The 24665-nt window shown below is 50.5% G+C and overlaps 1 protein-coding gene across 1 annotated transcript in view; it reads right to left on the bottom strand.

Annotated features, from left to right (window-relative positions):
• cfap57 (cilia and flagella associated protein 57) overlaps positions 1-24665 on the bottom strand; it is a 143646-nt gene that overhangs the window by 9778 nt on the left and 109203 nt on the right. The window contains exon 20 of the mRNA XM_072510600.1: positions 10576-10719. Within this exon, the coding sequence (XP_072366701.1) occupies positions 10576-10719 (144 nt within the window). The remainder of the gene's footprint in view (positions 1-10575; positions 10720-24665) is intronic.

Here is a 24665-nt window from a genome sequence, read left to right as displayed (position 1 = left end):
TTAATAAAATTAAAAAAAAAAAAAAATAGTTGTAGAATCATAGAATTCCTACAGTGCAGAAGTAGGTCATTCGGCTCATTGAGTCTGCACCGACCCTCGGAAAGAACACCCTACATAGGCCCACTCCTCATCCTAGCCCCGAGCTTAACCAGTACATCTCTGGACACTAAGGGGCACCTTAGCATGGCCGGTACCTAACCTGCACATCGTTGGCCTATGGGATGAAACCAAACCTCTCAGAGGAAACTCCACGCAGACAGTTACCCAAGGCCAGAATTGAATCCAGGTCTCTGGCGCTGTGAGGCAGCAATGCTAACCATTGTGCAACCGCACCACCGCCGTTTCCTCTGGGTGCTTCGGTTTCCGCACACAGTCCAAAGATATGCAGGTTAAGTGAGTTGGCCTTGCTAAATTGCCTCTTAGTGTCCAAGGTTAGATGAGGTTACGGGAATAGGCGGGGGCGTTTGCCTGGGTAGGGTGCTCATTCGCAGTGTTGGAGCAGTCGCGATGAGCCAAATGGCTTTCTTCTGCGCTGCAGTGATTCTATGAACACAAATCAAAAAATATCAGGTGTTACAAGCCCAGGGACAGCATAAAGCCATGGGGGGATTTTAAAATTTCATGATCATAATTTAAATTAAAACAAATGAACACTTTTAAGCATGCCACGCGTGAAGTTATATAATATAGTGCAGATGTCAATTGTTTCACAGATTTAAAACAAATAACCAAACCTATGTTGACTTATAAATTGTCATGGGAATGTCCCTTTAAGAAAGGTTTTTGTTTTATCACAAGGCTTCCGTGATGTCATTTTTGTGGGTGGAACTGGGCTGTGGCTCTGTGAGTTTTTACTATCGCTTTGAGTTTGGACTGGTTTGAACAGCACAGGTTGAAGGAAGTGTCTATCTTCATTTTAAAAGCTGTTTCCAGACTACTCGGTAACTTAAAATAGATAATTGCTTCCTGGAAAGAATTCAAATCTGCTGTTTGAAAAGGGGAACAGAGTATCAATAACAAGTCTTATACCAGTAAGAATGCCGTGTGCTGGGCCACACCTTTGAAAAGTGCCTTCTGGTTTTACTTGGATTTTGTTATTGAATTGGAACAGTTAAGGGGGAATTCATTAAGGGTTATACATAGATTACTGTAGATGTGTGGGATCTTTGTGTTTGTAATTGATAAAAGATCTATACAAATGTTAACTAAATTCTTCGAATAAAGATTGTTTTTTTTAAATTAAAAGCACCTAAGAACTCCGTTGAATAACATCTGAAAGGCAGGCTCTTGTGCTCATCTTAGCCGAATTCAACATAAAGGTTGTAAGTCAGGTGGACTCCATAATATACTTTGGAGTTAAACCCTGGCCCATAACAAAATAATCACCTTTAATCATAAAAAAATAAAATTTAAAATCTATTTAAAAGAACCAATAACAAAAGCAATGCCTGTACAAAAGAAAGTGTAAAAAGAAACGTTCAAAACACTTCTATATATCTTTAAAACATTTCTTTAAATAGTTGCTTGGTGTCTTCAATATAAATCTACAGTTTAAATGGCTGCCCTCAATGAGCATTCCCAACCTAACCCGTCATAAGTGCTGCCCTCCTGCACTGCTTTGGAGCCTGCACAGACAGTCCAACTGGAGGCCCCAGGCTGCGGAATGGAAAGAAAGGTTCGTCCTAATATCCAAGTGCAGGTAAGTGCGCATTTTAGAATTGGCGGCTCATGGTTTCCACACTAGCCAGATGTTACAGGCCATGATATCACGCTCATGTGAAGCTGCTTGGGATGGCATATAAGAATGAAAGAAAGACGGACATTTATATAGTTACCGGACTTGTCAAAGTGCTTTACAGCCAATTAAGAACTTTTGAAGTCTTGTCATAGGTAATATGGCAGCCTCGCTTTGCACAACAAACCATCATGAACAATATAACTGCAATATTTCCTGATCAAGTTAGGTAAATAATAACTGCAGTGTTTATTTACATATAATGACAAAGCAGAGGTTTGCAGCCTCATGGTTGCAAGTCAGCTTCCTGGTTCGAACTGATATAGAAACATATGCTTCCTAGGGTGATCCCCCACCCTGGCCCCTGATTGAATACCTGGGTTACCTGACCCTCTGCAGATCGGCCAATAAAGGGGACAAACACCACACCTCTCCCTTTCATTTGTATAAACCATATATTATATAGATTCTATATATAAAATATTTAAGTTATTCAGTCCCCAATAATTAGAACATTAAACAATGCATTCAGTACATCATAAAATGAGTCTTTCAGGCGGTTTCCGATTTCGAGTGGAGCGGAGTAACTTCTCTGTCGGGCGTGCTTCCACAGGGGTGCTTTCCGCAGAGACTACTATACCCAACATCTCCTCAGGTACTGGTAACTCAGCTTCATCCATTTCCATGGGGATGACAGACTGACTTGGTACTTCACTGCTTGAATAATCAACAATGTTTCCTGCTGGTATCATGGCGTCAGGTGGCAGTACTGGCTGCTGGGACAACTCTTGTCCTCATAAATGGTCTACATGCTTCAGACAATTCTTGCTTGTACATCCACATCGTAAGACAAAGGTTCTGTTTTTGATACACCTCCTGGGACCCACCTCGAGCAGCTTCCAAAATTTGTGACATACACGGCTTCCCGCACTGAAAACGACTTTGTTGATTTGCTTGAATCATGATTTTTCTTCTGACTGCTCTGACTGCCCTCGACCCTCCCCGGAAATTTCAGAAACACCAGGCTAGTCTGGTCCTAAGATGCCAACCCATCAACAACTCTGCTGGAGGCACTCCCATTGTAGAGTGAGGAGTGGTTCTATATCCCAGAAGGAATCGTGGGATTCTGGTCTCCAGCTTCTTAAGGCTGGCCTTGATTTAGACTGCTTGTTCAGCCAGTTGGATGCTGCCAGGTAAGGCGCAGTCCTGAATGCGCAGTCCTGATGTGCTTGAAAGTTTGAAATTCAGCACTCGTGAAGGGTGTTCCATTATCCATTGTCTCCAGGAATCCCGTGGGCTGACAAACAATAATGACATTTCTCAGTTGAAAAATGAAATGAAATGAAAATCGCTTATTGTCACAAGTAGGCTTCAATGAAGTTACTGTGAAAAGCCCCTAGTCGCCACATTCCGGCGCCTGTTCGGGCAGGCTGTTACGGGAATTGAACCGTGCTGCTGGCCTGCCTTGGTCTGCTTTCAAAGCCAGCGATTTAGCCCTGTGCTAAACAGCCCCGATTGAGGTGTGTGATGTTATTGACTTCCTTTCCAACACTTCTATCCACTTTGAATGGGCATCAACAAGGAGCAAAAACCTTGTGCCAAAGAATGGCCCCACATAATCAACATGAACACATACCCATGGCCAGCCCGGATATTCCAAGGGTGCAGTGGTGGTGTAGCAGGAAACGTTTGTTGCATTTGGAACTATTCACAGTGCTTCACCAGACTCTCAATGTTGACATCGATGTCAGGCCACCATTCACAACCCCTGTCGAGCATCTTCATCATAGATATACTCAAATGGGCACTGATGTGTTGGATAGGCTGGGTCGATGTGGACTGCACTTGATACAGTGTAGCGAGAGACAGACCTCCAACACTTGACAAGATGCAACACGATTTTATTTAACATCTAAACTATTATACATGTTCAACTGTGGATTGACACTATGCTGACTTGACTGGAGACCTGATACTAGCTTAACCAGACTTACTAGCTACCACATGGTGTTTGCACTGGCCAGCTCACTAACTCTGACTGTCTCAGAGGCTGGGTCCCGAGAGAGCGGGAAAACTGGTGCCCTCTGGCTTTATAGTGGTCATGTCCTGTCTGGTGATTGGCTGCTCTGTTCTGTGTGCTTCCTGGTCATCCTGTGTGTCAATCACTGCCTGTCTGCACTCCATTGTATACATAGATGTATATTATGACATCTCCCCCTTTTTTTTTATTGTTTGTGTCTAGATAATAAATATTAAGGTGCATGTGCCAGTGGAGGTGTATATGTGCGTGACTATATACAGAATGTGCTAAAATGAATTTATGTACATAGGAATGTGTCGCTAGTGCAGATACAGGGCAGATGAAACGTTAAAAATGATATTTACAGAGGTCAGAACGATAAGGTAACAAAATTGTGCAAAAGTTCAGTCTATAAGTTTAGTCTTTGTGGCGGGCGACGAATTCTGGTTGACCGCCTCAAGGGTGGATCAGGGACTGCCTGCACTTGGATAGGCGGGACCGCCGCCAATGCAGTGGTCGCAGAGGTCGGCAGGATTGCTGGTAGATCGGTGGCCTCATGGTAGGTCACGTCCGGGGGAAGCATTGTGTGAGGCGGGACATCATGGTTAAGTGGCGGGCGTGGCACTCTGCGCAGTGCCCATCTGTTGCGTCGTAGGAAGGAGCCATCAGCCATGCGGACGAGGAACGATCTCGGGGCCACTTGCTTGACCACCACAGCTGTGGCGGACCAGCCGCCGTCAGGCAACTGCACACGAACACGATCAGTTGGGACCAGCTCGGGGAGATCCATGGCATGAGTGTCGTATGCTGATTTCTGTTGGGCCCGAGACTGCTGCATCTTTTGTATGACCGTGAGGTGGTCAAGGTCTGGAACATGGATGGCTGGAACCGTAGTTCGCAGAGTGCGGTTCATGAGCATCTGCGCGGGAGACAACCCAGTGGGCAGCGGGGTTGCTCTGTATGCCAGCAGCGCCAGGTTGAAGTCGGAGCCTGAGTCTGCAGCCTTGCAGAGTAATCTCTTGACGATATGGATCCCTTTTTCGGCCTTCCCGTTTGACTGCGGGTAGTGGGGGCTGGAGGTTACGTGACGGAAGTTGTATAGGCGGGCAAAATCAGACCATTCCTGGCTGTAAAAACAGGCACCGTTGCCACTCATCACTGTGAGCGGTATCCCATGCCTGACAAACGTTTCTTTGCATGCTTTAATCACCGCCTTCGACGTGAGGTCGGACAGTTTCACCACCTCTGGGTAATTGGAGAAGTAGTCGACCAGGAGGACATAGTCACGCCCCTTAGTGTGGAAAAGGGCGACACCTACTTTGGACCATGGGGAGGTCACTATCTCATGTTGCTGCAGAGGGTTTGGCAACGTCCAGGCTGGTGCCCGGCCAATAGACTGCCTCCCGAGCTCTCCGTCGACATTTCTCGACCCCCAGGTGACCCTCATGGAGTTGGCCGAGCACCATAGCTCGCCTGCTCTATGGAATCACAATCCTATCGAGCTTCATGAGGATGCCATCCACCACCGTCAGGTCGTCCTTGACGTTGTAAAACTGGGGACACTGTCCCTTCTGCCAGCCATTCGTGAGGTGCTGCATCACACATTGTAGTAGAGGATCCTTGGCCATTTCCTCACGAATTTGGATGACCCTCTCATCAGAGGCCTGAAGGTTGGAGGCACACAATTGCACCTGCGCATCGATTTGGCAGACAAAGTCAGTTTGTTCACACGGTGTGGTGATAGACCTGGAAAGGGCATCTGCAACAATGAGTTCTTTGCCTGGCGTATAGACAAGTTCAATGTCGTAGCGGCGTAGCTTGAGAAGGATTCGTTGTAACCGAGGCGTCATGTCATTTACATCCTTCTAGATTATGTGGAGGCATACGCAACTGGGGCCCATGAGGAGGAGTCATCCCGTTGGAGGAGCACCGCCCCAATACCGTCCTGGCTCGCGTCAGTGGATATTTTGGTCTCCTTGGTAGGGTCGAAGAACGCCAGATCCGGGGCTGTGGTGAATTTTGCCCTCAGCTCACGCCATTCGTTCTCATGAGCGGGCAGCCACTGGAATTCCGTCGACTTTTTGACGAGATGGCAGAGGGCTGTTATGTGGGACGCCAAGTTGGGAATGAACTTCCCGAGGAAGTTAACCATCCCTAGAAAGCGGAGGACCGCCTTCTTGTCCGCTGGGGTCTTCATGGCGTTGATCGCCGAGACTTTGTCAGCATCTGGCCTTGCTGCGAGATGTGGTCACCAAGGAATTTGATTTCTGATTGACCGAACGAGCACTTGGCTCTGTTGAGTAAGAGGCCATGATCATGGTTTCTGTGGAATACCTGCTTGAGGCGATGGATGTGTTCTTGAGGAGTTGTGGACCAGATTATGACATTGTCAACATACACGCGCACCCCCTCGATACCCTCCATCATCTGTTCCATGATGTGGTGAAATACCTCTGAGGCAGAGATGATGCCAAAAGGCATCCGGTTGGAGCAGTAGCGACCGAACGGGGTATTGAATGTGCACAGCTTGCGACTGGATGCATCCAGCTGTATTTGCCAGAACCCCTTGGAGGCGTCCAGCTTCGTAAAGAATTTGGCATGAGTCATTTCGCTGGTCAACTCTTCTCATTTTGGTATCGGGTAATGTTCCCTCATGATGTTGCGGTTTAGATCCTTGGGGTCAATGCAGATTCGAAGCTCCCCTGACGGCTGCTTGACGCAGACCTTGGAGCTGACCCAGTCCATGGGTCCTGTGACCTTTGATATGATGCCCTGGTCCTGGAGGTCCTGTAACTGCTGCTTGAGGCGGTCCTTGAGGGGTGCCGGCACCCGACGTGGTGCGTGGATCACAGGGGTGGCGTTTGGTTTGAGCAGGATTTTGTATCGGTATGGGAGTGTGCCCATTCCGTCGAACCCGCTGTGATACCGCGTGATGATGTCATCAATTTCAGCCTGGAAGTTCTCATAAGGTGAGGCCGTCGCCTATGAGGATGACATAGTGTGGACTCGCTGAACCAGGTTCAGGAGTTTGCAGGCCCGAGCACCGAGCAGGGATGCTGTGTCAGGTCCCACGATCACAAATCGCAGTGTCGCTTTAAATGACTTATTGGAAACTCTAAGTTGGCATGAGCCATTGGCAGCTATGGCATTGCCATTGTAGTCAAGGAGCTGGCAGGCCGGTGGAAGAATGCTTGGTCTGACGCGGATGGTGTCGAGATCGGATTTGGAGATGAGGTTCGCCAATGCGCCGGTGTCTAGTTTGAACCGGATGCGAGCCTTGTTGACTGTGAGGACAGCACACGACTCATTATCGGGATCCACGCTGAGGATCGGGAGGTGCTTCACTGTCTTGGAGAAAGGCAGTGCATGCTTCGTAATGATGCCCCCCCGGTATGGAGATTTGAGGCACTCAGCATCAGGATCTGTTGGGCTGTCGGGGTCAGAGTCTGGCATGGCCTGCTGTATTGAACGGATGCTTCTGCGCCGTGGCTGGGATCGCTGGATGCTGGGCAGTAGAGCAGATCTGCCAAGGGCTGCGTAGTGGCCAAGCTTGCCACACTGTAGACACCGTCGTGATTTTGCCGGACATTGTCGCTTTAAATAGGCGGAGCCGCAATTCGGACACGTCATGACGCCAATGTCAGCGCATTCCGTGCGGCATCGCGCATGCGCAGTGCGGTTGAACAACGTACGTACCTGCGCAGTCTGCTTGTCGGTCTCGCCGTCCCGTTGGTTGTAGTGCGCATGCGCAGGGGCCCGGGAAAAGTGCGCGAAATGGCCACTCTCGTCGATACTTATTTGTGTCGATACTGCATTTGTGCGATGCCCTGCACCCGTTCCGCCTCGTGGGAGGTTAGCTTTGCCATTTCTGCCGCCCTGATGTGGGAGTACCGATTGTTAGCATGTTCGTGGAGAACGCACGTTTCGATGGCGATGGTGAGGGTGAGCTGCTTGACTTTCAGGAGCTGCTGGCGAAGGGAATCGGAGTGGACCCCGAAAACGATCTGATCCCGGGGATCATGGAATCAGTGGTTGAGTCATAGTTACATGACTGCGCGAGGATGCGGAGATAGGTCAGAAAGGATTGAAAAGGTTCATCCTTTCACTGAAGCCTCTGCTGGAAAACGTCCTGTTCAAAGCTCTCATTCACCTCAATGTCGCAGTGGCTGTCGAACTTCAGCAGGACTGTTTTAAATTTTGTTTTGTCTTGGCCTTCAGCGAATGTAAGGGAGTTGTAGATGTGGATGGCGTGGTCCCCGGCTGTGGAGAGGAATACTGCGATCTTCCTGGCGTCCGATGCGGCCTTGAGGTCGGTGGCTTCGGGATAGAGTTGGAACTTTTGTTTGAAGATCTTCCAATTTGCACCGAGGTTGCCGGCGATGCGGAGCTGCGGAGGAGGGCGGACGTTTTTCATGTCACCGGATGGCTGTTTGCTGGTCAACGCTGATTCACTCAAGGTAGGTCCATCAATTTTCAGCATCACTCACTAGTACCATGAAGTGTTGGGTAGGCTGGGTCGATGTGGACTGCACTTGATGCAGTGTAGCGGGAGACAGACCTCCAACACTTGATAAGATGTAACAGGCACCATGCAATTCAGCTAGGAGCATCTCCCTTCCTGGTACAGGGACAACTACACTGGCTCACAAAAGTACGATGCCATCCTTGCAACTTAATTCATCCTTTTATTTTTAATATGGTTTTATCTCTTCAGAAACTGGCTCACTGGCCCAATCTCTTAGTATCCTGTGCTTCACTTTGGATAACAGCAGATCCCTGCTGATCCAATACTTGATTTGCTGTGTTGTTAGTTTTGCTATGATATTACTCAAACCCAATGGTTAAACTCCTTGTAAGTATCAAAATGTATGTTCTCCTATCACTGTGGCAAAGGCTCCCATGTCAACTTCCATCTTTAATAAGGGCCTAATGTTTACCAAAAGCATCACAGTGATGGGGGCTACTTTGCCCGCTTTCACATTGAACAAGAGTAAACATTTAACTCTGTAGTACTGGACTCTTCCATCTTATGCATGAGCAATGTAACTCTGTTATTGGATAGACTTGACTTACTTTTACATTAGTGCCTTAAGTGACCTTTCCTGTGGCAGAAAAACACATTCAGCCTCTTTATACCGTCAGGCTTCAGAGGAGAGATTAATCCCACACCGGTAATACTCTACTTCAGTCCTAAGCAATTGATTGGCTCTTTTAAATCTCCCTGCTATATTCGTGGCTGCATTTGCTTCCCGCTTTAAAGATACATCCTCATTTTTGGCGCCACTGCTGACTACAGCCTCCCACCCTAAATGATGGACCTAAATGAAGATCCTGTGTGCACTTCTTAGCACTCTACATCGCCCCAGCCTCTTTAAAATTCATTTACCCCACAGACTTAACAGTTCTGCAGCATATCGTTTAGGATGGCTCTGAAGTCATAGCATTCTACGATCTGCCTTATCTTGGTAACATAAGTTGCAATAGTTTCCTCAAGGGCTCTCTTTTTGAGTTAATTTGAATCGCTGTAATATTACTAATGGCTTCGGGTGATAGTGTGTTTTCACCAATTCAACTATCTCAGTGAATGACTTGGGATTGTGGCAGGCTAGGAGATGTGAGGCTGTGTATTAAATTGTAGGCCTGGGTCCCTCACATGCTCAGAAGGATTGTCTCTCGTTTCTCCTCCTTCTTGAAGGCATGCTAGCACAGTGGTTAGCACTATGGCTTTACAACGCCAGGGTCCCAGATTAAATTCCCGGCTTGGGCCACTGTCTGTGCGGAGTCTGCACGTTTTCCCCATGTCTGCATGGATTTCCTCCCACAAGTCCCGAAAGATGTGCTTGTTAGGCGAATTGGACATTCTGGATTTTCCCTCTGTGTACCCAAACAGGTGCCGGAATGTGGTGACTAGGGGCTTTTCACAGTAACTTCATTGCAGTGTTAATGTAGGCCAGGGGGAGTGGGCCTAGGTAGGGTGCTCTTTCAGGGGTCAGTGCAGACTCAATGGGCCAAATGGCCTCCTTCTGCACTGTAGGAATTCTAAGATTCTATTAAATCTATGATTCTATTCTATGATTCTATCTCATAGGCCTGAGAAAAGTAGCCCAAAAATTCAATGTATTGTGTATAATCCTCCAGAGACATCAAAAGGATCTAACCACCCGAAAAGGGTATATCTGCAAATACTCTTCTGTTTCTCAACTTGAACTGAAATTCAACGTGACTTAATACTCACAATCTTGGGTCTGCTTTTTTTCTTTTTTTAATCTTGATCACTAATATATTTCCCATTCACCAGTTAGGTAAATAACAACTGCAATGTTTATTTTCACATAATTACAATGCAGAGACTTGCAACAGTCAGGTTCCATGATCACACCGATATAGAAACCAACCCTTCCTAGGGTGATCCCCCACCCCAGTCCCTGATTGCTTACCCAGGTCATGTGACCCACTTGGCGGATCGCCCCGTAAAGAGGACAACCACAAAATGACCAGATAATCTGCTTTTGTGATGATGAGGGATAAATATTGGCCAGGACACCCTACTCTCAAAATAATTCCCTGGGATCTTTAACATCTACCCATTCATGCAGCATTAGCCTCGATTTAATATCTCACCAGAAAGATGGCATCTCCAACAGTGCAGCATTCTCTCAGTACTGCATTAAAGAGACAACGTTGATTTTTGTGCTCAAGCCCTGGAATGAGACTTGAGCTTGGAACATTTTCTGACTCAAGAGGCGAGAATATTACCCATTGAGCCACAGCTGACAGAAGGCGCTAGAAAAAAATAAGATGTTGTTACTGAAAATCCTACCTGCATAATATGGACATTGTCAGCACGATGAATCTCTGTGTCCTTCAACAGTTTCTTCTGTAGAGTTGCAATACTTTTCTCCAAGTGGTTTCTTTGTCGTCCGAACTCTCGCTGAATGTCTGAGTCAACAGCTGCAATTTCAAACTATCAAATAGAATGAATAGAGTTAAAATGGGTGAACAGCTAGTTCATTTGAACTGCCATGTAAATTGGCTTTACCTAACCTCTGAGCTCCATGAATTAGAAACAGAGATAATAGGGGCAGGAGGAGGCCATCCAGCCCTTCGAGCCTGCTCCGTCATTCAATATGATGATGGTTAATTGTGCAAGTCAGCAACCTGTTCCCACTTTCCTCCCATATCCTTCGCTCCCTTTAGCCCCAAGATATTTATCTCACCCTTCTTGAAAACATACAGAGCACAATCAAACGGGCTCGTCGATCCTGACTTGGTGATGCAATGAGGCCATTAAATCTTATGATAGGCCTCTCGCAAGATTTGCGATGCTCGGAATGTCTCGTGAGGTCTAATGAGATCTAGAGAGATGTCGCGATCTGGATCTTGCCCTCACATTGCGTGATTCAGATTTACATTGAAGTGAGCAGTTAGACTACTCTGACGCGTGACTGGCTGTGTGGAGTTTGCACGTTCTCCCCGTGTCTACGTGGGTTTCCTCCGGGTGCTCCAGTTTCCTCCCACAGTCCAAAGATGTGCAGGTTAGGTGGATTGGCCACGCTAAATTGCCCCTTAGAGTCCAAAAGGCTAAATTTGTTGCCGCTGGATTCTCCCAAGGCCCAGGAATGTTCATTCCTGGCAAATGGGAGACCTCACCATGACACTGTTTAGCACTAGTCCACACAAACGCGGAGCAGGCGGAATGGCAACCTGGGGCCATCGGAGGCCCCCAGGTGGTTGAGCTCTGGGCAGGGTGGTACCCTGGAACCCAGACACCTTGCCACTGCCAGCCTAGCAACTTGGCACTGTCACCCGGGGACCCTGGCAATGCCACCTGGGCACTCCGACGGCCTCTGATGACCTGGGAGACACCCCTCAGGTGCCATTGCACCTGGTTTCATGGTGAGGTCTCTCACGCGAGGCCGTTAGTTCCGGGGCCTGGGGATAATCAGGCATGTTTGCACGGGTGTAATGGCTCATTTTTGATATGTTATTCTAGGTCTCGCCCAGTGAGGGCGACTTTGCCCGCCTGAAACTGCACTTATTCTCCAGATGGGTGCACAGTGGCACAGTGGTTAGCACTGCTGCCGCACAGATCCAGGGACCCGGTTTCAATGCCGGCCTCAAGTGACTCTCTGTGTGGAGTTTGCACATTCTCCCCGTGTGTGTGTGGGTTTTCGCCGGGTGCTCTGGTCCAAAGATGTGCAGGTTAGGCGGATTGGCCACGCTAAATTGCTCCTTCGTGTCAAAGGTTAGGTGGGGTTACTGAGTTATGGGGATAGGGTGGAGATGTGGCATTAAGTAGGGTGCTCTTTCCAAGGGCTGGTGCAGACTCGATGGGCCAAATGGCCTCCTTCTGCGCTGTAAATTCTATGAACTATCTGTCAATGAATGGAAAATTACACCCATGATCCTGCTGAATGGCGGGGTAGCCTCAAAGGACCAAATGACCTACTGCAGATTCTATTTCTTATGTTCATATGTGAAACCCATCTACTTTATCAAGCTTTTTGGATCTGCCTCCCAGTATCTCCTTATTTGACTTTGTGTCAAATTTTGTTCGCTAAAGTACCTTGTGAAGTACCTTGGGGTGCTTTACTTTGTTAAAGGCCCAAATAAACGGGTCCCAGCAACAAACTCTTACAAGCTGTGACTGAAGTAAGAACATAAATCAGAGTAGGTGGTCAGTAGACGCTCAGTTGGTAGACAAATTAGCTACGCTGTTAGGATCAATGTTGTGAATGCTGTTGTTGTGACCATGGGAGACACGCAGCATTATTGCTGTTCACATCTTTTTTGAGATCGGGAGACAGGGAGAAGCAGTTTCAGGATCAACATGGGTAAACTTTGCACAGTTCAAATCAGCAATCTTAATCTTGAAAAATGTAACAATTGACTTTTCGCACCTAATGTCAATATTAAGAACGTCAAAATCAAATACAGCTAGCACCTGCGTCAGGGGCTTGCACACACGCTGTGCCCTTCACAACCCCAGACAATCCAAGGCACTTTACAAACTAATCTAGTACTTTTAGCCACAGAATGTAATGCAACAACCATTTTCTGCACAGTAATTTGATAATAACCAGATAATCTTTTTCAGTGGTGTTGGATAAAATTTGAATCCACAGTGTTCTGAATTGGAGGAAAGAGTGTTTTCATTGAGTCAATGCAGAGTAAAATTCTATCTATCTGATTTGGCAGAGTTTCTGCATTTGGAAAAAAATAAGTTTGCCATTTGAGGTGCGAAGGAGGGGTTCACCTTGAGGTGGAAACTGTTGAACGACTTCTTTAAGGAGTCCTGAGCGGAGGGAAGGGGGCGGGGTTTACTTTTTATTTTGGGTGGGCGATAAGTTGGAAAAAGCGGGATGAGTGAGAGCAGTTGCTGGGAGGGAGAGATGTAGGGAGGGGGGGGGGGCTTTGGTACCTATTGCTGCAGTTAATTTTTGTACTTTTGTGACTATGTATATATTCAAAATATCTTCAATAAAATGTTTTTTTAATAAAATGAATGAAGCAGCTGAAGATGGTCAGGCCTAAGACCTGGGGAACTCCTGCAGTGATATCCTGGAGTTGAGATAATTGACCTCCAACCACCACAACCATCATCCTTTTTGCCAGATATGACTCCAACTAGCAGAGAGTTATCCCTCTGATTCCCATTGACTCCAGTTTTGCGTGGGCTACTTAATGCCATACTCGGTCAAATGCTGCCTTGATGTCAGGGCAGCCACTCTCACTTCACTGCTGGCATTCAGCTCTTTTGCCCATGTTTTAAAGAAGGTTGAAATAATGTCAGGAGCTGAGTGACCCTGGCAAAACTGAACGTCTGTAAAGTAGGTTCTTGCTGAATAAGTGCTGCTTGATAGCACTGTTGATGATTCCTTCCATCATTTTGCTGATGATGGAGAGTAGACTGATAGGGCAGTAATTGGCTGGGTTGGATTTGTCCAATTTCTTGTGTACAGGACACACTTAGGCAATTTTTCACATTGCCAGGTAAATGTCAGTGTTGTAGCTGTACTGGAATAGCTTAACTGTATTGAAGTTCAAAGCTACTGGTAATGGAGGCCACGCTGTCAGGGATTTGTGTCTGGGTGGCTTGTCATTCCAGTTGGAAAGCTTGTTTAATTTTTATCCCATTTTTAAAGTTACAAAGCCAATGCGCAGAGTGGACTGGCAAGCCCTTAATCCATCTCATTGCTTGTTCTGAAAACCAGTTAAAATTCAAATTGAACTTATTGTCTCTACATGAAAGCCATACAAGGTCCAAGCCGACATGAAAAAGGCATTGCACCTCATCTTGGGCTTAATCTGAAACTTGATCTAATCTGTAGCCCATGTGAGCAGGGGGAATGAGGATGCCCTCTAAATTGACATGCTAATTGCAGGTTTCACACAAATCAGATGTGCCTCACCTGCCAGAAGGGGAAATCAGTTGGCTGATCAGTTCTTTGACCCTTCTTTGAGGAGCCAATTAAGTAAGCATTGCAATGTGCCATTGGTGCCCAATTGTTCACCTATGCTGGCTTATTTGTCTGGGAGAAGGACCTGCTATCTTGAAGCAGGAGGAGGCTGTCACTGTCTCCATCTACAGCAGTACATGTGTAGGACAAACCTTTTTCCTTTCCGGGTTACCCGGTGTCTGGGGCAGGGTGCGGGTCTGAGCCCCAGCCTCCCTCTATCCGGAGCATGATAACACCACCATCTCCAAGTTCCCTTCCAAGCCACTATCTTCCTTGAATGATTGCCATTCCTTTATATTGCCATTCCTTCAATGTCGCTGGGTCCAAATCCTGGTACTCCCTTCCTAATAGCACTATGGGTGTATCTACATCTCATGGATTGCAGCAGTTCAAGAATATGGCTCATCGCCATTTTCTCAAGTGCAAAATGGGATGGGCGATAAATGCAGACCTAGCCAACAACATCCACGTTTCACGATTGAATTTTTTGAAAAAGCAGACAAATGTACAACATGGATCTTCATGAAAGTAATTGTGCAATACAACAGAAAATAATAGGATAGAAGGTGGTTCATTAAAAGTTATGTATGCTTTCATGCTAACAATCTTGTGCTTCTCTCAGGAATTCATGCAACAGGTGAAAGAGGTGTCATAATATACACCAGTATATTATGGTGCAGACACACACTGATGGACATGCAGTGGGACCAATCAGCATACACAACACCGCAGCCAATCACCAGTGAGTGCACACGCACTATAAAGACAGAGGACAGGAGAGTTCCCGCTCATTCTAGTAGCAGCCAGCTCGGAGCACAGAGCTCACAGCCTGCAACACAGACATTCACCATGTGCTGAGTGCATCACCTGGTTAGGACTAGGCAAGGGTCAACAGTTAAAGCTGGTATTGCATTTACCCACAGTTCAAGTATGTTAATATAGTTAACCTTATAATAAAATAGAGTTGCACCACTTCCAGTGTTGGTGACCTGTTTGTGATCCAGAACACCCAACACATCATGGTACAAGGAGTGGTTGAATACTAGCACTTCTGAGACCCACCTGCAACTAATTAGCATTCCGGTATCCTGAAGTGTGGAGAACATCAACTCGTCGCCGCCGCTCCGCATCGCCGGTAATCTCGGGGTCAATTGGAAGATTTTTAAACAGTGCTTCCAGCTCTTCCTCGAAGCCATGGACAGGGAGAACGCCTTGGACACCAGGAAGATTGCTCTGCTCCTCTCCACGGCCGGGCAACACGCCATCCACATCTTCAACTCCCTCACATTCGCAGACGACGAGGACAAGGCAAAGTACAAGACGGTTGCCCTCAAATTCGACACACTTCAGCATAGAGGTCAATGAAAGCTTCGAAAGATACCTCTTCCAGCAGCGCTTGCAGGGTAAGGATGAGCCTTTCCAATCCTTTTTAACACACCTCCGCATCCTTGCGCAGTCCTGCGGCTACGGGCCCACCTCCGACTCCAATTCAGGGGCTGGTTTAGCACACTTGGCTAAATCGCTGGCTTTTAAAGCAGACCAAGGCAGGCCAGCAGCACGGTTCGATTCCCGTACCAGCCTCCCCGAACAGGCGCCGGAATATGGCGACAAGGGGCTTTTCACAGTAACTTCATTGAAGCCTACTTGTGACAATAAGCGATTTTCATTTCATTTTTTAATTTCCATGATACGCGACCAGATCGTATTTGGTGTTCTGTCGGACCCCCTGCGTCAGCAGCTCCTCAAAATTAAGTAACTCACCCTAGTGACTGCCATTGAGACCAGTGTCCTGCATGAAAATGCCACCAGCCGGTAGTCCCACATACAGGCGGCTGAAATGGCGCGGCAAGGTCCCCACGAGGCGGAATGGGTCCAAACAATTGAACACCCTCAAGGGTGCAGCCTGGATGAGGGCGGCCATTTTGCGCGCTTTTCGCAGCCTCCCGCGCTTGTACACGCCAAACGAGGGGACGGTGACGTGGAGGAACGTGATGCGCAGGCGCGCACCACGCAGGACCGCACCACGCACGCGCGGTGGCGCAACGAGCGTACTGACGTCACGACATGCGACAACTGTGGCTCCGCCCATTTAAAGCGGCAATGACCTGCAAAATCGCGACAATGCCTACGATGTGGCAGACTTGGCCACTATGCTGCCTGCTGTCGAGCAGCTCAGCCTGCCAATTCGTATCGCTTCAGCCAGCCTCGCAGGAACGTTCTGGCAATTCAACCCACGTTCACCGAGTCCGATTCCGAATTCCCGCAGATCAGTGACACCGAGGACCCGAGGGAGCCTTTTCGAGTCGCTGTTACAAAAACCACGAGCTGCTGTCAGTGCACAGCATTGATCCAGACGACGAGTGGTGTGCCACCCTGACGGTCAACCGATCCCAGATACGATTCCGCCTGGACACTGGTGCTTTCGCTAATCTCCTAGTGTGGTCAGACTTTCAGACCCTTGAGGTTGAACCAACCATTCTTCCGTCGACCTGCCAACTAGTGGTCTACAATGGCAACGTCATTCCTGCTACAGGTTCATGCCAACTCGAAGTGACGCACACCTCGCGAAAAGCCATCCTTCCCTTCGAGATCGTGGGCTCCTCGAAGGACTCTCTGCCAGGCGCACAGGCGTGCAAACTCCTAAAACTCATTCAACGAGTACACTCTCTCTCTCCAGAGGACACGTCTGCCTTCCAGGATGCGGACTTCGGGGCGCATCACAATGCCATCATCAACCAGCACCGCAACATTTTCGAAGGCATGGGCACGTTTCCATACACTTCCAAAATCCTGCTCAAACAAGACGCCACGCCTGTGGTTCATGCACCTCGCAGAGTCCCAGCACCCCTCAAGGACCCCTATCCCCAAGCGCGAGGAGATTACGTGTGAGATGGCTCGGGCCAACATCTTCACCAAACTTGACGCCTCGAAAGGATTCTGGCAAATTCAACTGGACAGGTCCATCAGAAAGCTGTGTACCTTTAAGACCTCGTTTGGCAGATACTGCTACAACAGGATGCCGTTTGGGATTATATCGGCATCAGAAGTATTCCACCGGATCATGGAGCAAATGATGGAGGGCATTGAGGGTGTGCGCGTCTATGTTGATGACATCATAATTTGGTCCACCACCCCGCAGGAGCATATCAGTCGCCTCCAGCGCGTTTTCAAACGAATACGGGACCAAGGCCTTCGCCTCAACAGAGCCAAATGTTCCTTCGGCCAGACGGAATTCAAGTTCCTAGGGGACCACATCTCCCGGTTGGGTGTGCGGCCGGATGAGGACAAGGTGGCAGCCATCACGGCCATGCAGAAGCCAGCAGATAAGAAGGCGGTCCTCCGATTTTTGGGCATGGTCAACTTCCTGGGGAAGTTCATCCCCAACCTCGCCTCCCATACCACAGCTCTCCGGAACCTGGTCAGGAAGACGACAGACTTCCAATGGCTTCCCGCCCACGAGTGTGAATGGGAGGAGCTTAAGACCAAGCTTACCACAGCCCCGGTATTGGCATTTTTTGATCCCACGAAGGAAACAAAAATTTCAACGGATGCCAGCCAATCCGGCATTGGGGCGGTGCTCCTGCAACGTGATGAGGCCTCATCATGGGCCCCTGTTGCATATGCGTCACGTGCCATGACCCCCACGGAACAGCGCTATGCGCAGATCGAAAAGGAGTGCCTGGGCCTGTTGACTGGGGTCGACAAATTTCATGATTACGTGTACGGCCTCCCCCAATTCACTGTCGAGACCGACCATCGCCCGCTGGTCAACATTATACAAAAAGACCTGAATGATATGACCCCTCGCCTCCAGCGCATTCTGCTTAAACTCCGGCAGAACGATTTCCAGCTCGTATACACCCCGCGCAAGGACCTGATCATAGCCGATGCTCTGTCCAGGGCAGTCAACACCCCGTGTGACCCAGAGGGGTTCGTCTGCCAGGTTGACGCCCATGTGGCCTTCACGGCCTCCAATCTGCCGGCCACGGATGAACGCCTTATTCACATTCGCCGCGAGACTGCGGCTGACCCCCTACTACAGCGTGTCATGCGCCACATGATGGACGGGTGGCTCAAGGGCCAATGCCCGCAGTTCTACAATATCAGAGACGATCTGGCAGTAGTCGATGGTGTCCTCCTGAAGCTGGACCGCATTGTGATCCCGCACAGCATGCTTTAGAACAGCTACACGAGGGCCATCTTGACGTGGAGAAGTGCCGACGGAGGGCCCGAGAGGCTGTGTACACTGGCCCGGCATCAATGAGGACATCGCCAACACAGTGCTCAACTGCCCCACCTGTCAGCGGTTCCAGCCGGCCCAACCACGTGAGACCCTACAGCCCCATGAGTTGGTCACGTCCCCTTGGTCTAAGGTAGGTGTTGACCTGTTCCATGCGCTCGGCAGGGGCTATGTTCTTATCGTAGACTATTTTTCGAACTACCCGGAGGTCGTACGCCTGCACAACATCACATCATCAGCGGTCATCCGTGCCTGCAAGGAGACCTTTGCTCGACACAGCATCCCACTCACTGTGATGTCGGACAATGGACCCTGCTTCGCGAGCCAGGAGTGGTCCAACTTTGCCAGCAGGTACAACTGTGTGCATGTGACATCCAGTCCCCTGCACCCGCAATCCAATGGCAAAGCAGAAAAGGGCGTCCACATCGTCAAACGGCTCCTCTGCAAGGCTGCCGATGCAGGATCCGACTTCTACCTTGCCTTGCTGGCCTATCATTCGGCCCCACTCTCCACGGGCCTGTCGCCAGCCCAGCTGCTCATGGGTCGCACCCTCAGGACCATGGTGCCGCCCATTCACGTCCCAGACCTCGACCACGTTCCGGTCCTTCAGCGGATGCAACAGTCTCATGCACAACACAAGCTGGCACATGACGCTCGGGCGACTGATCTCCCTGCTCTGGCGCCGGATGACAACGCCCGCATCCATCTTCCGGAGGGTGGCTGGTCTGCAACTGCTGTGGTTCTTCGGCAGATGTCTCCCCGCTCGTTCCTGGTTCGTCTGCCAGATGGTTCCATTCGCTGCCGCAATCGGCATGCCCTACGTCTCGTTCCACGCTCGCTACATGATCCTCCACCCGGTGCCACGCCCTCCTGTTGTCCCCAACCTGGGCTATATGGAGATTCCGAATACTCTGCATCCTCCTCACTCTGCCGTGGCCCAGCCCGTTCCTCAGCCGGTGGCGCCTGACCCACACTTGAGGCGGTCAACCAGAATTTGTCGCCTCTGCAAGGCTGCCGCTGCAGGATCCGACTTCTACCTTACCTTGCTGGCCTATCGTTCGGCCCCACTCTCCACGGGCCTGTCGCCAGCCCAGCTGCTCATGGGTCGCACCCTCAGGACCACGGTGCCGTCCATTCACGTCCCAGACCTCGACCACGTTCCGGTCCTCCAGCGGATGCAACAGTCTCATGCACAACACAAGGCGGCGCATGACGCTCGGGCGACTGATCTCCCTGCTCTGGCGCCGGATGACAACGCCCGCATCCATCTTCCGGAGGGTGGCTGGTCTGCAACTGCTGTGGTTGTTCGGCAGGTGTCGCCCCGCTCGTTCCTGGTTCGTCTGCCAGATGGTTCCATTCGCTGCCGCAATCGGCGTGCCCTACGTCTCGTTCCACGCTCGCTACATGATCCTCCACCGGTGCCACGCCCTCCTGCTGTCCCCAACCTGGACTATGTGGAGATTCCGAATACTCTGCATCCTCCTCACTCTGCCGTGGCCCAGCCCGTTCCTCAGCCGGTGGCTCCTGACCCACCCTTGAGGCGGTCAATCAGAATTTCTTGCCCATCTCAGAGACTTGACTTATGAGTTTTACAATGTTGGACTCTTTGATCTGTTCTGTTATCCTGTTTCATGGTTCCAATAGTTTGTATATAATGTTCATTTCGTTGTTGGTGTGACACCCTATTTCTCTGCACCAGGCACCTTCCCGTGTAAATAGATTAGCCTCATGTACATAGTCATGTAAATAACACACACACACATAGTCAGGTACATTCACTACACAATATTTATTGTCACGCAGGCACATGTTCTTTATATAAAAGGGAGGATGTCATAATATACACCAGTATATTATGGTGCAGACACACACACACGCACACATTGATGGACATGCAGTGGGACCAATCAGCATACACAACACCGCAGCCAATCACTAGTGAGAGCACACGCACTATAAAGACAGGGGACACTCATTCTAGTAGCAGCCAGCTAGGAGCACAGAGCTCACAGCCTGCAACACAGACATTCACTATGTGCTGAGTGCATCACCTGGTTAGGACTAGGCAAGGCAAGACTTCCGGTTGCGGCTATGCGGAGCTAAGCCGCACGATCCGGCAGCTCCCGCTATCACGGACTTTCGGGCTCTTTAGAGGAGCCCCAATGGGAATTTCTTTGAAGACGACCCGTGGGGAAGGGAAGAGCGAGATCCCCTTCAACTTTTATGGACCGGACCAGAAGTGAAACGGCCAAAAAAGCGGCATTGGAGCAGCGGGAGAAGCAAGGGAAGGAAAGCAAAATGGCAGCGGCCAGGGACAAAGCGGAATGCGGGCCGGAGCTGCAGGAGTTCATCAAGCGCTGCTTCGAGGAGCTGCGGAAGGAGATGCTGGCGCCTATGTTGTCGGCGATTGAAGGACTAGGGATGACCCAGAAGGCCCACGAGGTAAAGATCCAGGAGGTGCAGAAGAGAGTCAGTGAGAATGAGGACGAGATCTTGGGCCTGGCGGTGAGAGTCGAGGAGCACGAGTCGCTGCACAAGAGGTGGGCGGGAAGATTCGAAGACCTGGAGAACAGGTCGAGGAGAAAGAACCTGCGGATCCTGGGTCTCCCTGAAGGAGTGGAGGGGGCCGATGCCGGGGCATATGCGAGCACGATGCTCGAGGCGATGATGGGTGCGGAGGCCCCTTCGAGGCCGCTGGAGCTGGATGGGGCACACCGGGTGCTGGCGAGGAGGCCCAAGGCAAACGAGCCGCCAAGGGCGATGGTGGTGAGGTTTCACCGTTTCACGGACAGAGAGAGGGTCTTGAAATGGGCCAAGAAAGAGCGGAGCAGCAGGTGGGACAATGCGGAGATCCGAATATACCCGGACTGGAGCACGGAGGTTGCAAAGAGGAGAGCGGGTTTCAACCGGGCCAAGGCGGTGTTGCACCGGAAAGGAGTGAGATTCGGAATGCTGCAGCCAGTGCAATTTTGGGTCACATACAAGGATCAGCACCATTATTTTGAAACGCCTGAAGAGGCGTGGACCTTTATTCAAACCGAAAAGTTGGACTCAAACTGAGGGTTTGTGAGGGTGGGGGGTGTAGCACCATCGATCACACACGGGGCGAGGCGTAAAGAACTTCAATCGAGGCTTTATTGAGCAGACTTGTTCAGATTCGTTCCCCAGCAGCTCACTCACAGAATGCAGCTGCGGGGATTAAACCCAGGTTCTTATATCCCTCCTATTTGGGTGGAGCCCAGTAGGTGGAGGATCCAATCGGGATCCAGCATCTGTCCTCCAATAGCTCCTTGGCATTCCTGGTGTACCGTATTATCCCTAATACATACCACTACATTCTCCCCTTGTTAAAAAAGAACCCTGCTGGGTGGTGGGTGGTATGGTGGTAGGGATTTACAGGGTCGGTACCTTACCATTGAACTATATACAATCATGCCGCTCATACTGGGCCACCGAATTATTCACATTTTACCCGATTTGCAGCGTTAACTATTTACAACAACGCCGCTTTACTGGGCCACTGAATTATATACATCTTAAGTCGATTCGATGAGTCGAGATGGTGCTCTGGTCGCCCTTTCCGATCGTCTCAGCCCGGGTGGTGGTGGTGGTGCTGGCTTGGGTCCGGTCGACTCTGGGAGCATCGCGCTGTCCCCTTCTGTTTCCTTACTCCTGGATGAGCCTGGGAGGAGGACCGATCCCCCTGGGAAGGGGCTGTGGGGTGCACCGGCGGGAGTGAGGGGGAGGTGATTTGTGTTGGGGGGGGGGGGGGGCGGGGGAGCTCCGGCGGGCGCCAGGTCCCGCAGAGAGACCGTGTCCTGTTGGCCGTCTGGGTACGCCACGTATGCGTACTGCGGGTTTGCATGGAGTAGATGTACCTTTTCCACCAGCGGGTCTAATTTGTGCGCCCGCACATGTTTCCGGAGCAGGATGGGTCCCGGGGCTGCCAGCCAGGTCGGAAGTGACGTTCCAGAAGCGGACCTCCTAGAGAAGACAAGGAGGCGCTCGTGAGGCGTTTGGTTAGTGGTGGTACACAGCAGGGACCGGATAGAGTGAAGTGCATCCGGGAGGACTTCCTGCCAGCGGGAAGTTGGGAGACTCCTAGACCGTAGGGCCAGTAGGATGGTCCTCCAGACCGTTCCGTTCTCCCTCTCTACCTGCCCGTTCCCCCGGGGGTTGTAGCTGGTCGTCCTGCTCGAGGCTATGCCCTTGCTGAGCAGGAATTGACGCAGCTCGTCACTCATGAAGGAGGACCCCCTGTCGCTATGGATGTAGGCGGGGAAACCGAACAGGGTAAAGATGGTGCCGAGGGCTTTAATGACCGTGGCCGCGGTCATGTCGGGGCAGGGGATGGCGAAGGGGAAGCGGGAGTATTCGTCAACGACGTTACGAAAGTACGTGTTGCGATCGGTGGAGGGGAGGGGGCCTTTGAAATCCAAACTGAGGCGTTCAAAGGGACGGGAAGCCTTTATCAGGTGCGCTCTATCTGGCCTGAAAAAATGCGGTTTGCATTCTGCGCAGATTTGGCAGTTCCTGGTGACTGTTCGGACGTCCTCGACAGAGTAAGGGAGGTTGCGAGCCTTTATGAAGTGGTAGAAACGAGTGACCCCCGGGTGGCAGAGGTCCTCGTGGAGGGCTTGGAGACGGTCCACTTGTGCGTTGGCACAAGTGCCGCGAGATAGGGCATCGGACGGCTCGTTCAGCTTTCCGGGACGGTACAAGATCTCGTAGTTGTAGGTGGAGAGTTCGATCCTCCACCGCAGGATCTTATCGTTTTTTATCTTGCCCCGTTGTGCATTATCGAACATGAAGGCTACCGACCATTGGTCAGTGAGGAGAGTGAATCTCCTACCGGCCAGGTAATGCCTCCAATGTCGCACAGCTTCCACTATGGCTTGGGCCTCCTTTTCTACTGAGGAGTGGCGAATTTCTGAAGCGTGTCGGGTCCGGGAGAAAAAGGCCACGGGTCGGCCCGCTTGGTTGAGCGTGGCCGCCAGAGCGACGTCGGACGCGTCACTCTCGACTTGGAAGGGGGGGGGACTCATCGATGGCGCGCATCGTGGCCTTTGCGATATCCGTTTTGATGCGGCTGAAGGCCTGGTGGGCCTCTGTCGACAGGGGAAAAGTTGTGGACTGGATTAGTGGGCGGGCCTTGTCTGCGTACTGGGGGACCCACTGGGCGTAATAAGAAAAGCCCAGGCAGCGTTTCAGGGCTTTGGTACAGTGGGGGAGAGGGAACTCCATGAGGGGGCGCATGCGTTCGGGGTCGGGGCCTATCACTCCATTACGCACTACGTAGCCCAGGATGGCTAGACGGTCGGTGCTAAACACGCATTTTTCCTCGTTGTAGGTGAGGTTGAGGGCGTTAGCGGTCTGGAGGAATTTGCGGAGGTTGGCGTCGTGGTCCTGCTGGTCGTGGCCGCAGATGGTGATGTTGTCGAGGTACGGGAACGTGGCCCGTAAACCGTGCTGGTCGACCATTCGGTCCATCTCTCGTTGGAAGACCGAGACTCCGTTTGTGACGCCGAATGGAACCCTTAAGAAGTGGTATAGCCGCCCGTCTGCTTCGAAGGCAGTGTACTTGCGGTCACCGGGGCGAATGGGGAGCTGGTGGTAGGCGGACTTAAGGTCCACGGTGGAGAAGACCTTGTACTGTGCAATCCTATTGACCATGTCGGATATGCGGGGAAGAGGGTACGCATCTAGCTGCGTGTACCTGTTAATGGTCTGACTGAAGTCTACGACCATCCTTTGCTTCTCCCCTGTCTTCACTACTACCACCTGGGCTCTCCAGGGACTATTGCTGGCCTGGATTATGCCTTCCTTCAGCAGCCGCTGTACTTCGGACCTGATAAACATCCGGTCCTGCGTGCTGTACCGTCTGCTCCTAGTGGCGACGGGTTTGCAATCCGGGGTGAGGTTCGCAAACAGGGAGGGCGGTTCGACCTTGAGTGTCGCGAGGCCGCAGATAGTCAGTGGGGGTATAGGGCCGTCAAACAAATTTGAATGTTAAGCTCTGAAGGTTGCATTGGAAGTCCAACCCCAGGAGGGTGGGAGCGCAGAGGTGGGGAAGGACAGCCGGTAATTTTTGAACTCTCTCCCCTGCATCGTTAGGTTTGCGACGCAGAACCCTTTGATTTCAACGGAGTGGGACCCCGCCGCCAGGAAAATTTTTTGGGTGCTTGGCCGAATTACAAGGGAACAGCGTCT

The sequence above is a fragment of the Scyliorhinus torazame genome, chromosome 7 (genome assembly GCF_047496885.1).
Source record: "Scyliorhinus torazame isolate Kashiwa2021f chromosome 7, sScyTor2.1, whole genome shotgun sequence".
NCBI lineage: Eukaryota > Metazoa > Chordata > Chondrichthyes > Carcharhiniformes > Scyliorhinidae > Scyliorhinus > Scyliorhinus torazame.
The sequence above is the reverse complement of the archived record's forward strand: the minus strand, read 5'-3'. Positions and strand labels throughout refer to the sequence as shown.